This window comes from Lupinus angustifolius, chromosome LG01 (genome assembly GCF_001865875.1).
Source record: "Lupinus angustifolius cultivar Tanjil chromosome LG01, LupAngTanjil_v1.0, whole genome shotgun sequence".
Classification (NCBI taxonomy): domain Eukaryota; kingdom Viridiplantae; phylum Streptophyta; class Magnoliopsida; order Fabales; family Fabaceae; genus Lupinus; species Lupinus angustifolius.
Window position 1 is genome coordinate 18393996 of NC_032009.1, and position 16187 is coordinate 18410182.

Genomic DNA, 16187 nt, shown 5'->3' on the forward strand with positions numbered 1-16187 from the left:
TTGAAGCCTTGAGGGTCTAGGAAGTGCAGAATCAGACCGCTGGTGAGCAGTTATCGGCAATGTCACTCCAGTTTCAGGATGCTCGGGAGGCGGCCTTGCAGGCCCAAGTGTAAATGGGGGCTACCTAATGGGAGTTAGGTGCTTTGGACGACCACCTTGGTCGGGCTGAAGAGGAGAGGAGTCAACTTGGGGCCAAGTTGAGGTTGTCGGAGGAACGGGAGAAGACGACTATGGCTCATATAGTTCGGCTGACCAATGAGTTGGCTTAGCTGAAGGCGTCTTACCAGGACCTAGAGGAAGATGATCTTATGGCGGCTAACGCGGGGTGGGACAACGTTTTTGCCCAAGTCCGGTTAGTTTTCCCTAATGCTGACTGGTCTTGAGCTAGGATTTATGCTAGGGTCATTCTCGAGGGGGAGCTGGTTGCTGAGGAGGAGGAGGGCTTGGTGAAGCTTCCCGTTCCGAGTAGAAGTGATGGGGGGGGGGGGTCATAATTTGTATTTCCTTTTTTATGTATCTGGTTGGGTTTAATTCGACTTTTAATGAATGAAGACTGCCCCTTTTTATTTTTACACTGCCTTGTTAATTTGTATCTTAATTTATTTCCGGCTGATATATGACGAGTGATTTGCATAATTGAAGGTAATTGTCTGGGCATCCATTAGTGAATTTGAACAATGATATTGGATATTTGTTGAGTAATGACTGGTCAAATAAACCTTAATAATCACAAGCAATGATTGTTCGGACCTCCATCAATGAATTTGAACCATAATGTAGGATAACCATTAACGTAATGACTGGCCAGGATGTCCATGATTGAACCTGAGTGGAAATGTCAGATAATCATAAGTTATGACTGGTCAGATAAACCTTAATAATTCCAAGTAATCATAGCCCGGACCTCCATCAATGAATTTGAACCATAACGTAGGATAATCTTTAACAAATAAAGTTGCTCCTCGTCATTAACAAATAAAGTTGGTCAACCGCCATCTATGGGGGTTTGGCCCTCGTCTTCGAGGGGTGTATTATGGGTGGCCAAAGGGATTTTGTCTTCTGTTGGGTTTTGGGATTGAACCATCATCAAATGGGGACTAGCCTGCACCTTTGTGGGATGTATGATTGGCGAGCAAAGGGACTTGGTCCTCGCTTGGATTTTGGGATTTAACCGCCGCAAAAGGAGGACTAGCCCACGCTTTTGTGGGGTGTATGATTGGTGACCTAAGGGATTTGGTCCTTGCTTGGGTTTTGGGATTGAACCACTGCAAAGGGGGACTTGTCCACGCCTTTGTGGGGTGTATGATTGGCGACCAATGAGACTTGGTCCTTGTTTGGGTTTTAGGATTGAATCGCTGCCAAAGAGGGACTGACCCACAACTTTGTAGGGTGTATGATTGGTGACCAAGAGGAATTATACCTTGCTTGGGTTTTGGTATTGAACTGCCATCAAAGGGGGACTGGCCCATGCCTTTGTGGGGTGTATGATTGACGACCAAGGAGACTTGGTCCTCACTTGGATTTTAGGATTGAATCGCTGTCAAAGGGGGACTTTGCCCACGCCTTTGTGAGGTGTATGATTGGCCACCAAGGGGACTTGGTCCTCGCTTGGGTTTTAAGATAGAACCACCATCAAAGGGGCACCAACCCACGCCTTTGTGGGGTGTATGATTGGCAACCAAGGGGATTTGGTCCTTGCTTGGGTTTGGGAATGAATCGCCGTCAAAAGGGGACTAGCACACGCCTTTGTGGGGTGTATTATTAGTCGGTCGTCTATAGCCTATGAAAAACATCTGAAAAATACCTTGTTAACATATAAATCTGATTTGATTACATTATTTGTTCAGCAACTGAAAGGGCTAATACACAAAATTTACATTTTTTAAGCAAAAAACTGCCGTAGTTTTGTTGCGTTCCAAGTGCAGGGGACCTTCCTTTCTACCAGGTCTTCAAGTTTGTAGCCCCCTTGTCGGTCTTATAGTTACTCAGTAGGGTCCTTCCCAGCTAGGTGCTAGCTTGCCTTTGGATTTTGTCAATGCCTGCCCTTCTAAGCACTAGGTTGCCGGTTTCGAGGTATCGGGGTACCAAAGTTGTGTTATACTTATCGGCAGTCCTTCTTTTGATGGCAGTTTCTCTGATTCGAGCCTAATCTCTTTTATCTTCTATCCATATAGATTGTGCCTTAGGATAACCGAGTTAGCGGTCTCATCGAATTGTAACGTCTGCTAGGTGGGCTCGTCGATCTCTACCAGGACCATGGCCTCGACCCCATAGGTGAGATTGAAGGGTGATTCCCCGGTGGTAGAATGAGGGGTTGTGCCATAAGCCTAGAGGACGTGATGTAACCATTTTGCCCATGCTCATTTGGCCTCTTGTGGCGTTCTTTTTATTCCTTGCAGGAGGACCTTATTAGCCGCTTCAGCCTGACCATTGGTCTGAGGGTGCTCGACCAAAGTGAATCACGACCAGTACTCCGACCGCGTTATAATATTTCACTGGATGAATTTCCGGATGTTGGCTGACGGGATAGTGTATAAGGCATCTGCTTTGATCCATTTAGTGAAGTAATCTACTACTACTATTAGGAACTTAAGTTGTCCGACTCCTGGTAAGAATGGTCCCAAGATGTCCATTCACCATCTACAAAATGGCCACGAGGTAATAGTTGCTGCCACCTCTTTAGGTTGGGCCTTGTGGAGATCAGCAAACAATTGGCAGGGTATGCATTACTTAGTTAAATCGGAGACATCGTTTTCTATGGTCGGTCAGTAATACCCCGTTTGGAGCACCTTCTTGGCCAAAGATGCTACTCCGAGATGGTGGCCACAACTTCCTTTATGAATCTCTTGGAGGACGTATCGTGCCCTATCGGGACCGAGACATTTAATCATGGGAGTAGAGAAGCCTCAGCGAAATAAATGACCTTGTACTATTGTGAACCATGAACTGTGCCTGACGAACCTTTGCATTTCTTTTTGGTTGGTTGGTAGGTCGCCATTAAGTAAATACCTGCTTATGGGACCGGTCTAGTTGTCTCGGATCTGTGTATGGCAACCGCCATGACACTGGGTCGTAAAACGGATCCCTGAACCACCAATCTATTATTGCCCAGACTCTTCGTTCTAGCCAATTTGGATAAAATATCCGCCCGCACATTCTTCACCCTTAGGACATGTTGGGTGGAGGTTGTTTCAAACTTAGCCGTCAGTTCTTTAACTTTGGCTAGATGTTTCCCTAACAACGTATCCTTTGTTTAGTAAGCGCCCATAATTTGTGATATGACAAGCTGGGAATCACTGCATATGGACACCTTTTCTGCTATGACCTCTCTGGCCTGTAAACCAACAATGCATGCTTCATACTCGGCTTGGTTGTTTGATGTAGGAAAGGTGAAAGTCAACGAGTGTTCAATGGTCACCCATTGGTCATTATCCAACAAGATACCAGCTCAACTGCCCCGATTGTTGGATGAACCGTTGACATAGATTGTCCATAATTGCTCATAGTTTTTGGATTGCGCATTCAGCTTGGCAACAAAATCGGACAAGATTTGGATGGGATTGAAAATACTATCGTATCCGTCTTGTTGCCACCAAAAGGGCAAGGCCTTGATGGTGAAGTATATTGGGTGCTGACCTTATTTACTTTCTCTGACTAGAGCGGTTGGCATGACCTCATCCGTTACCGCTAAGTAGACGTACAATGTCATAACAAGTTCAAGTTTAGAGAGAATAGGGGGAGTAGCCAAGTATCGCTTGAAGGTCTGGAAGGCTTCTTCACAAGCATCTGACCAGTCAAAAGTTTTTCTATTTTTGAGGAGTTGAAAAAGTGGATGGAATGTTTGGCGGATGTAGGGAGGAACCTAGATAGTGCCGCTAATTGCCCATTCAATTGCTGGACCTCTTTGACTGACCTTGGGCTGCGCATGTCTATAATTGCCTGAAATTTAGCTAGGTTCGCCTCAATGCCCCAAATTGTTAAAACAAATCCTAAGAACTTACCGACTTCAACCCCGAATGTACACTTCTCTGGGTTGAGGCGCAAGATGGTTACATGGTCTTTTGCTGGCAGACTCTTGGCAATCATGTCGTCCATGTAGACCTCCATGTGCTTTTGGATTTGATCCCTGAAAACAATATTCATCATTCTCTGATATGTGGCCCCTACTTTTTTTAGGCCAAAAGGCATGACCGTGTAGCAGTAGGTCGCCTTGGGTGTAATGAAGGTGGTTTTGTCTTGATCTGGGGGATACATATGTATATGATTGTATCTAGAATAAGCGTCCAAGAATGATAAAAATTGATACCCAGAGGAGTTGTCAATGAGGTTATCAATATTCGGGAGAGGATATGGGTCTTTCAAGCATACCTTGTTTAGATTTGTATAATCCATACACATTCGCCACTTCCCGGATGGTTTCTTGACCAGCACTACGTTGGATTACCAGGCAGTGTATTCAATCTCTCGGATGAACCCGACATCTAGAAGTTTGGAAATTTTCTGAGTAAGCTCGGCTATCCTCTCGACACCCATCTTTCTTTTCTTCTAGGCCACTGGTCTTGCAGTGGACCAAGCGAAAAGGTGAAGAACTGATGTGTCAATTCTAGATATGTCCACGGCGGACCAAGCGAAAAGGTCTTTATTAGTTTTTAAGCATTTAATTAAGCTGGATCTTTGAACCTCGCCTAGAGTGTTGCCAATATACACCAGATTTTATTTTGAGAGGCCAAGTTGAAGAAAGGTTTTTTCCCCCTCGGGCTGAGGGCAAAATTATCCTTCATCTGCTTTGGCGTCTAGTTCTACCAGGTGTACACCCCACCGTCTTTTCTTAGGGGGTGGTGTATGCGCTGAAGTGTGGTTGGGGCGGAGGCTCATCTGATAGCAACTTCTTGCGCTCTACTGGTCTCGTTTGACAGTACATACCCGAAAGCCCAATGAGAGAAATTTCATGCATAGTTGTGAAGTGGAGACCACTGCTTCGAGATGATTCAATGTTGGTCAGCCGAGGATGGTGTTATAGGTAGAGATACAATCAATGGCTAGAAACTTTGCATGTATTGTTCGGGTTAGGGGTTGCTCTCCGATAGTAAGCCATATGTCAACATAGCCATGGGGAGTGATCCCTTGCCCAATGAATCCGACAGCTGCCCGTCATAAGGCAATAAGTCCCTGTCTTTTAGCTCCATTTTGGTGAACAAGTCCTGGAACATGATATATGTCGAGCTGCCCCAGTCGATAAACAATCTCCCAACCTTCTTATTATTAATTTTGGCGGTGATGATGAGGGGATCATCATGACCGCGTATGATACCTTCGTAATCACGATTGTCGAACGAGATTAGGGTGCCACCCGATTCTCGTGATATTGGCGAGGGTTCCAAACAGTTCCTTGCATGATCTCCCGAACATACCTTTTATGGGTTTCCCTATAGGTGCCCCTGGCGGGGAATTCCCCTGATATTTTGTTGATGTCCATTGGGTTCCGCTACCACCGGTTATTGGGGTGGTATCGGTCTCCTCGTTCTCTGTTTGGAGGACGTTCCTATTGGGCTTTTGGGAGGGAACGTCTCCGAGAAAGACTGGATCAACATGAAGGTGGGGATCACCCTTGTCGGGCCTGAGCAATGAATTGTTAGAGGTATCCGACTTGAATCAAGTCTTTGATAGTGTCCTTTATTTGTGTGCATTCTTTTGTGAATTGCCCAAAGAAGGTGTGGAAATCACAGTATTTGGAGCGATCCTAGGTCCCCAGCTTTCTCCTCGGGTTAGGTTTCGGGAGTTGGACTAGACGAGTGGCCATAACCTCTTGCAGGATCTTAGTGCGACTGGCATTGAGGGGGTGTAAGAAGTGTATTTGGGTTTTGTGGGTTGTCGGGGTGGGTCGTCTCGATGGTGGTCATGTGTTTTTGGTCGTTTGGCTTCCCGTGGGGGGAGTTGGTATTCTCTAAGCTCAGATGATAGGAAGGTGGGATGGGTTTTCTCTATATTAATGAATTGTTGGGCTTTGGATCAGAGCTCTTCCATGGTGAGGTCTAAGTACTTGGCCAATTCTTGCATGAAGAGATCGTCCTGCTGTCCTGTCACTAGGATATGTACCGCCACCTCTAGGCTCATGGTGCATACTTTCTTGGCCTTCGTGTTTTACTTGTCTAGATAAGCTCGAAGAGGTTCATGGGGTTCATGCCATATACCGGACAGGGTGTATGAAGAACATGGTTGTTCTTTGCTTGTTGTGAACCAGATGTTGAACCCGTTGGCGAGAGTGGTCAATTGATCAATATTATTCGATGTCAGTCGTGTAAACCACTACAAGGCAGCATGTTTCATAGTGAGAGGAAAGGCTCGACATATGATAGGGTCAGTCACCCTGTGGAAAAGCATAGAGGCTTCAAAGACGTCTAAGTGATCTTATGGATCGGTGGTCCCATCATACTAGTCGATGTTGCTGGGGCGAGTTACATGCTTGGGGAGTGGCAAAGACATGATTGCTTTAGTGAAAGAGTGTCTTGCTCATGAGGAGTTGTAGTTAAAGGGATGAGTTATTTGAGTGGTTTTGTGTTTGGGTCGGCAACTGGCTGCGACGGTCTGTTACTAAGTGTGAATACCTAATTTCGTCCGGGGTGTTTTTAAATTTTTTAAGGAAGTTCAGCGACTGAGTCACAATTAAAAAACACTTACAGGACTAGGTAGTAATTACCTTAAGACTCTTCATTAAACCCAACCCCAAATCTAAGTGAGATTGTAAATAATCCAGATTAGCACTAACCCTACACACTCAGCAGCTTTTTAAAATTCGGCAGCCTTATCCTTAAACCAAGTTTTAGGAGCTTAAGCAAGAAACCGATATCCAAATACACTAGCCTCCTGCAGAAAATATTGAACAACTTTTGGCGATAAGGGAGAAGAAGAGAATAACAAACACAATCACTCCAATAGTCAAAACAATAGGTATCTCTACCATATATTTCTTAACTTGTACATTAGCATTGTCTTTGCCATGTTCATATTATCATTTCATGGTTATTAATCATATAACATGAACAACAAAAAAACCAAACGAAATAGGGTCTTAATAATATCAAGGGCATTTTTGCTTGAGGTGCTAATGGGTATGGCTGAGAAATCACCAGAAGCCATTTCTCACGGGTCTTCGACAACAGCCCCTCGTGCTCCTCCCACCATGCGTGGTACTCCCAAGTCGGTACCGCTACTGACCATGGGTTTTTTTCTCCAGCGGTGTGCGAAACATGTCTTGGTTGTCTCAACTGCCACTGGAGGAGCGGTTTGGCCCATAGGAGCGTCGTCGACAACCCCTAGCCGTGAGCGGCAATGGCTAGGGAGTCTTCTTCTCCGTCCCCTTGTATTCTTCCATTCCCATTTCTTTCTTATCCCCTTCTTTTTGTGTATTTTGTATTTTTATTATTATTATTATTATTTACTTTATTTGTATTTATTTTAAATTACTCATTCATTAGTTTGTCATTTAGGTTGTTGGATCTTCATTTATGCAATATATGGGTTAAGTTTATATGTCTAGTTACCGTTTATGCTTTATGTTATTTTACTATTATTATATTTTATGTTTTATTCATTATAGTTTATTATTTGTATTACATATGAGTTTTATATGAGTATTATGTCATAAAAATGTTAACAGGCTTGTATTACATACTTTTAGTTTTAGGATTAATTTAATTAAATAAATTAAAACTTTTAAAAATTCTAGAGTTTAAGTAAGAATTTGGAAGATCGGTGAATGAATCGAACCATATCTTCTTTTCCCTTCAAATAGAAAGTGGTGAGTGGTTGTCGTACTACCTCTTCTTTCTAGGACAATGGGAATAGCGGCAAATGGTCAGTGTCGTCTTTATCTTCTGAAGTTTTACTCTAACTTTTAAATAAAGATTCATTCTTGACAAATTTCAAAATAAAGTAATCAACTATTCATTAATGTTGTTTCTTGTAAATATAAAAAAAATTCGTCAATAATTAAATGTTATATTTATCTGAACCATCAATAAATAACATACTTTTTGTTTGAAATTATATTTAATATGTGAATTAAGAGTCACAATCATTAATATTGTACGATATGAATCTTTGAAATAATTGAGAGTCACAATCATTAGTAATTTATGATGTAAACCTTTGAAATAATAATTTTTTCATAAAATTAATTAAATAAGATAAAATCATTTTTCAAGTACAAAGGTTAGAGAAAGAGTATCAACTTGAGTATTATTTTATTATCCTATTAGTAGGAAAGCGGTAAGCGGTTGTCGTATTGCCTCTTATTTCTCTCTACTAAGGATAAGACAATATATACCAAGCCTTATCTCCTTACCATATTTAATAAAAAGTGGTGAGCGGTTGTCGTACTGCCTCTTCTTTTATTTAAAATGGGTAAAGTAATGTAGGGCAAAGTTATACCTCCCTCCTTAACCTTATCAATTGACAATTTGAGTCCTATTTTTTTTATCATGTTAGTAAGAAAGCGGTGAGCGGCTATCGTACTGCCTCTTCTTTCTCGCTAATATGGATAAGACGATATAAGTCAAACCCTTATTGGAGTATCCTATTTAATTAAAAGTGGCGAGCCACTGTTGTATTGCCTCTTTTTTTTATGAGGGTAAAACGATATGAGGTGAACTTTATCGTCCTCTTTAACTCTATCTACTTACAACTGTCTCACAAATTTTCAAACCACTTTTCATTAACAACAATCAGTCAACACACAAACATTTTCTACCCAAGAACTACGTAATCTTGATTTCCATATTGCACCCAGGGATACGTAGGAGTACGACGGACTCTTGTCAGACACAAAAAATATAAAAAAACAAAAACATTTTTTGTAAATAATAAATTGATTTAACAAGCTTTAGGGTATATATAGTTTCGTGCGATTATTGCGGGTACCGTTTGATAACGGGCAGGCGGGGTTCTAGTACCTTCCCCGATCCGTAACTAAATCCCGAGTCTAGAGTTCTAGTTCGAAGGCCAATCTATCCAATAATTGGGCATCAAAAGGGTTTTCTACGTTTTGACCGCAAAAATGTGGTGGCGACTCCAAATCAATCACGTGATCGATGTTCGGCCAAAAATCGGGGCGACATTAAGCTCATGTCTTTGTTGGCGAAGCTCGGCTAAGAGTTGGGCTTGCTGTTGGATGATTTGGCATTGAGTTTGGATCATTTGGAGGAGTTTTCGGATAGTATGTGCTTCTAGGGTGGGGTTGGGGGATGACTTTGGCTGGCTTGTTGACATGTTTGCACTAGTGCTGGAGGGTCAATGGAAGGGGTGTCATGGTTTGGGGGTATGTTTGTGTTGAGTGGTTCTGCTTGGCTAAGTGGTTGAGCTTGGTTACGGGTGGTCACCAAGTTGTAGCTAAGCCACAGACGGCACAAATGTTCTTCAGTGTTCAAAATAGATGGTCAACATAAGATGTCCGGTAAAGTGGAGGAGATCAGGAGCCTTGGTCGGAATATCGTCTGGACCCATCGGGGAAGGTACCTGAAAAAGTTCTTCGACGATCAAGTCAGTAAAGAGTTGTAGAGAGAGAATGTAAGTAAATAAGAGGGAAGTTAGAGGAATGACAATAAGTGTAGCAATAAATGGGGGAAGGAGAATTAATTATACCTCCTATGTGAGGCTCCTTATTTATAGAGTCTAGAGATCATCGACATGGCACTCGACTATTGGTCAGGACCTAGCGGGTTCAACATGGATATGCAGAGTTGTCATTCTTTCATTTGCAGGTATGTGCTTGTTGAATTGTTGGGGGCAGGTAGAATGTGCAGGTGGCATGACAGGTGGAATGTCAATTAACATTTAAGGCGTTTGTGGCGCATTAATGGCGGGGTCAGAGGCATTAATGGGGTCCTAGAGGCATTAAAGACGTGTCAGGAGCACTTATGGTGCGGCTTGCTTGACCCGCCATGGGCAGGTGAATGATGGTAGGCCTAGACGTACATATGTACCCGAGACGATCTAGGAAACACCCGGATTTATTCGGGGTGGAACAATGGTCATTCCAAAATCCTGGAATTACTCATTGACTCTTGAAGACTATGAAAGTTCAACTTAGAAAGTTTGAATAACATTTTCAAGGTTTCTTGAAAGTATGACAATAGTTAATCATCCATTATGTCTTTTTGATGAAGTCTTCCTCCCATTTATTATATAAAAGGAACTAGTGAATGAGATACTAGAGAGTAAGGGTGAGCGTGAGATGAGTTAGAACGGGTTAAGCATGTCCCTCACATGTCCTTAAATATTGATTAGGTCAATTTTTGAAACCAAACCCGTCTCTAATTAGGATGAGACATGTGATGGACGAGTCTAATATAAGACGAGTCAAGATAGAGACGGGTCCGGGTTGGGAAAGGAAAAAATGACAAACGTATAAATAAAGGGCACCAAATATTTTGTAATTATGTTTTAAATTTTTATTTTGTGAAAGTAAAATTTAGAATATGTGCAGTTACCTACCAAGGAAAAGGACTAGGGTCTATTATGGATTGAATGGTGGCTTGAAAATAATGGAAAAAGGATGAAGAAGACGGGTTGAAGGCAATTGGACATTGACAATCTAAGGCAATAAAATAAGCAACTTCAAAGAGGAAAAATAAACAATGGAAAGAAAAAATAACTTACTCTTAAGCGTCGTAACGTCCTTCACTCTCGTCGCAATAGTCCTTCATTATCCAAGAGAATTAAATAATGTAAAAATGGTAAGGAGTAAAGATCATATGATAAATGGTGTAGATATATTGTGTGAGCTCGTAAATATTTGAGTGATGTGAGCTGAACATAATGGGTATGTATATGTACTTATTCAACTACTATTGATATAACTATAAGTGGCGGATTGGGTGACCCGGACATAGACCCGAACCCGTCATTTTTTGATGACAGATCTGTCCTTTTTAATCTAGTCTGTCCTTTTTTATTTCTTTGGACGGGTCAGACTCCTATCTAACTCATCTAGTTGAGACGAGTCTATGTGTCAGGTCAGGTCTTGCCCACCCCTACTAGAGAGAGTTTGTAGTCTATCATTTTTGGGTGATATTAATATTATAATCATACTTTATATAATCTAAGACATTTGTGCATTAAGTCTCGTAATTGTTTACATCTTAATTAGATAACGTTTTTTCACTTTTAAAATTCTTGAAACTTTTCTCTATTTTATTTATTTAATTATCACTTCCACGAATGTTCATTTTAGCATCACATTCTGAACTCCCCTATAGTTTCTCGCCCCATTTGGCTACTAATTTTTTAGTGGAGACCACATTAGCAATCAAACATAGCATGAATCTAATCTACGCTGTGACTCTGCCCGAGTAAACTCAATCCTCACGGAGCTTCAATTCAAAAACTTGGATCTCAATATGGGTTGCCAAATAACGGAGAATATTTTGCTCGAATCGGAGTGGGCCAACCAGTCCAATAATTATACAACCATGCCAATAATTATACAACCATGCATAAATTGACCATTCACAACGTGTTTCATTTGGTTTGTAGCAACTTTCATTGTTGACCATTTGGAATGCCAGGTCGAACTTTTATAACATTGAATTGCATAAAAGGTGCAAAATTTAATGAAATTGTCGGAGTGGAGGACCCATGAAGAAAATATAATAGAGAAAATGACACTGAAAATTTAATTTGATTTGGCAATTGGCCTATGTTCACAGTTGAAGAGCAACAAGAATTAGTACACCAAATTTCACTCTCAATCAAATATTTCTTATACAATTAGAACAAGAGAACAAGAAGAGAGAATATGCACTAAGCTAAGTATTTGGTGTGTCTTACAATGACACATAACACTCTTATTTATAGTCAAAGCTCTTGAAGATTATGTGGCCAAAGGGAAAAGTGTATTAATATTAGTTTCACCATAACTACTTCTTTTTACTTGACTAGAAATCTTTCTTCAAGATGATTTTTAGCCACTTCTTTTTTTATTTGGTTCAAGAAAGTCTTTTCATCATCTTTTTCTCTTAGCCAATATTCAATAGAAATCTTTGTTTGTAAAAAATTCTTCACTATGTCTCTATCTTTAACCATGTTATAGGATTACTCGCTTATTTGTTCATAAGTAACCTAAAAGATCCCACTTCACAAAATTAACCAAATTGAGGGCACCCTTTATTTCATCCAAGAAAAAACAATACACCACAGAAAAAAATAAGAATAAAAATCCAAAAATAGGAAAGAAAATCATCACAAACATATCATTTATGAAGGTTCATAAAATCTTGGAGAACGGCATGATGCATCCAACAACACCATGTGTAAATCCAAATCCTAGCGAGTCATGGCGGGTGCAACATTAGGAGGCACAGTTTCGTTGGCTCTGTTCATTTTTTCTTCGTTGCCCGACCAACCTATATATAACATCCAAAATTGTTATTTTCTCAATCAATATATAATAAAATTTCTTGTATTTTGATTACAAAAATTAAGATATGGACAGAGATAAAAGAGATTAAAAATAAGTAAGAAATAATTTTTTTTTTTGATTTATTACAAGAACCCCCATATACCATATGTTAGGCCTCTCTGATATGAAATATTTGAGGATGAATGATATATTTATTGGTTGATCTTTTTTTTACGAGATGGTATAAATGAACGAATTAACAATTACCAAATGAGTGTCAAAAAAGTTATATAAACAATTCTTCATTTTTTAATCTATATATTTTTTCTTTCACAACATGCTTATAAGTTGGTCAATAAATTGATTCCATGAAAAATAAATCAATAACCTTATTTTTTTTAAAAAGGTCCCTTCCTTACGTGAGTCATAATTTGTTAAATCATCCTTTGGACAGAATTTTTCCTTATAAGTGGGGACTTAAGTCATTTAATATGTTTTTGGGCTGATAAACTAGTTTGTTAGAGTTTGAATTCTTTTGCAATAATGGAGAGCTAAATAGTAGATTTTGAGGTCAAAATAAGTTTGGTGATTTATAAGTTAATTTTTTTAAAAAATAATTTAAAATTTATCCCATTAAATTTTTTGAAAGACACATATTATTATCTCCACCCATTACTGAAAAATATCTCCTGTTTTTTCTCGAGATTAGTTAAGGTTATCAAGTCATAAGCTTATATCCCCTTCCATCTTCAACTAGATTTTTTTTACCATTGCCTTTTCTGATAGGGAAGTGGTGTGAAAAATAAAGAAAAAATTAAATACATTGAAACTTATATTTTTATTTTGTATTGAGATGACACTTCTACTTTTAAAACTAATTAAAAGAAAAGAAAAAAAATAACTTTCCTTTTCATTGTGGAGAGATTCTTGTACCAGTTATATTATTTAAAATGGAGATTAAATATATTAAATGAATACCTATTGAGGGGTCGACTCCACGGTTTTTAAGTTCCCTATACTCTTGGCTAATAGCACAGCAACTGCACCAGCAATGAACACATAAGTCAATGCATGGTTCTTCTGGTAAAGAGTATATTCCTCTTAATTTGCTTCTGTATGTGTAAGAGTATAACCATCCCAACCCGCAAGAGCTAAGGGCACAGAAGATCAGGCCCGCAGATGCACATGCTGCAAATATGTATATAACAAAAAACTTTAGAAGAAAATGTGTAAATATTTGCCAAGAGTAAGATAAACAATAATAAGGCCAAGATTACAAATTGCTGATTGAAGATGTAATTAAGAATGGTAATGAAAACCGAATTTGTTAGTACCTGTCTGAACTCAACCTAAACTTAACGGAGAAAACCCGATGGATTCAGGTTTGGATTTATAGTTGAAACCTAGTCCTGAACTCAATTAATGTATGTAAAATTACAAAATTAGACTTAAATATTTATATAAAACTGTTGGGTATGCCAAATGTGAATGAAGAAATTCCATATTGGGCAAAAATTGATAAGTTAAAGAACATATAAGTAGAGATGGACCCATAGACCTAATGCTTTAAGGTTTTGGGTCAAGATGTGGTGTCAAGCTCACTTCTATGTTTTTTTTACTTATCCCATATAGAAATATTGTAACTCATTGATGAAGATCTCCCAACAAAAACCTATATATATATATATAATATATATATATATATATATATATATATATTATATTGAAATTTGACATGTATAGAACCTATACATAAAAACACATATTTCGGGCGGGTTACCGTGAGGTTATCCGAAACCTAACAAGTTTGGGATGGTAGTAAGCATAAAGGTCAAAGGTTCGGGTTTTGAATTTCGGATTTGGGTTGTGTAAACATAAAGGTTAAAAGTTTAATTTCTGTAATAAGGTCAAATATTCAATCCTAGGAACGACACCTAAAAGAGATTATAGTCATAGGATGAGGATACTCTTTATTATACTAAATAAAAATATTGTTTTTTGTAACGTTGTAGTTATTGCAATCTCAATTGTAATATACAACATAAATTTAAAACCTTAATATGAGCTTCTTAAAGATGATATATTTGAGCTGAAACAATAATATTGTAAATAATTGAAGGTTACTCACATGATCTTCCTTTTTCTACAACTTCAGCATTTTGGCCAAAGGTGATACATGGACAGCAGCATGTCAAACAGCCTTCATATAGGGTTCATAACAAATGGAAGTACTTATTATATTTATATAAACAAATTGAGAAAAAAGTTGAGGGGCTAAATTTAAAAAATAAAATAAGCTAATGGACCTAAACAGTAATTCTGCCTTTTATATACCACTGTAGTTAGACATACCTTAAAAGATATACCTCAACCTTTTCTGCTTGTATCATATTAAAGTCAATAAATATCATTTTACCTCTTTTTTAGCACATCACATTTCATAATATAAAAAATCTATCAGATAGTTATAGCTGTTTCCAAAATTAATTTTGATTTATGTATGATTATCAACAATTATAAAATATGGATAAAAAGTGCAAGGAAAAGTGTGATGAGAAAATAATGATTCCAATAAAAATATATATTTGTGCTTAAACCATATTTTCATGTTGCTTGCTTAAATTAAAAATAAAATAAAAAATAAAGAAAATGGATTACATTTGTGTTTTTCTTATCTATTGTCAAAATTATTTTTGGTGCAACAAACGTATAATGAAAATGTGATCCTATATGTTTGTATTTCGTAGCTATATAAAATTCTTTCTCATAACATCTCGAAGTAATTAATTTAAAAAACACAACTTAATTAATCATATATGTTAGTGTCTGCAAATTGTAAAAGAAAAAAAAAGTCATAAACTTGTGCCACCTATAGCATAATAATGAGAGTTCAAGAGCTTACAACTTCCAAGGTCTTCAAAGCAACCACATAAACCTGTTGTCCATGCCCCAGTTGGAGGGCCATTGTTGTTATTCATAATTTTGAAGATGATCAAAGGTAAATAAATTAAAGCTGAGATATAGCATATTTATGCTCCTATATATATATATATATATATATATATATCAATTGTCAAGGGTTGAATTAAGTTCATAGTATAGTTGCCATAATTTCATTAGTGAAATAAACAAGCTAATGTATTGCTAGACATGTTGATTTAAAAATATACATGTTGGTCACTATTTCAAAATGCAAGCCTGTCCACCTACAAAATTTCATTCCCCTAAAATATGAGTCACATCTCATTAGGGAAGTACACTGTAAAATAAGACAAAAAATTAAATAAAATATTAATTATATCATTTTATTTATACTTGTAATGACATTTTAATCCTTACAATTAAATATAAAAATAATATTTTTCTCTCCGGTAATAAAAAAGAAGATCCCTAGCTACTCAGATGGTAGAACATTGACATGCTCCACCACACAAACAACATTGGAATGAATGGAGAGGCTAAAACCTCCCTCAGCTAGTACGCCCCAGGTTCCATGCATCAAAAAAGCGCAATACTATTTCAACTATTTCTTAGATGAAGACATTAGTAATATAATATAGTATAGCTGACTGCATTGTTTGATTTAGAAAGATAAATATCAAGGGCGGGTAACATTCAAACTCATACATTACCGGCATGAAGTTTTATATACAATTACTATATCATCTATCATTCTTTTATATTATTTTTATTTAGCCTCTCTTTGATAGAGGAGAGTTAGAGTGGAGAGAAAAGGGTGAGAGAGAGTTTGGAGAGAAAATGTAAATTTCTCTTGTTTGGTTTAGAAGAG

At 38.2% G+C, this 16187-nt stretch overlaps 1 protein-coding gene across 1 annotated transcript; it reads right to left on the bottom strand.

Moving 5' to 3' along the window:
* LOC109342449 (cell number regulator 2-like) lies at window positions 12224-15418 on the bottom strand. Its single transcript, XM_019580432.1, has 4 exons — window positions 15300-15418; window positions 14526-14597; window positions 13376-13585; window positions 12224-12401 (listed from the first exon to the last, which is right to left on the bottom strand). The coding sequence occupies exons 1-4, from the start codon at window positions 15373-15375 to the stop codon at window positions 12322-12324; spliced, it is 438 nt and encodes a 145-aa protein (XP_019435977.1). The 5' UTR covers window positions 15376-15418; the 3' UTR covers window positions 12224-12321.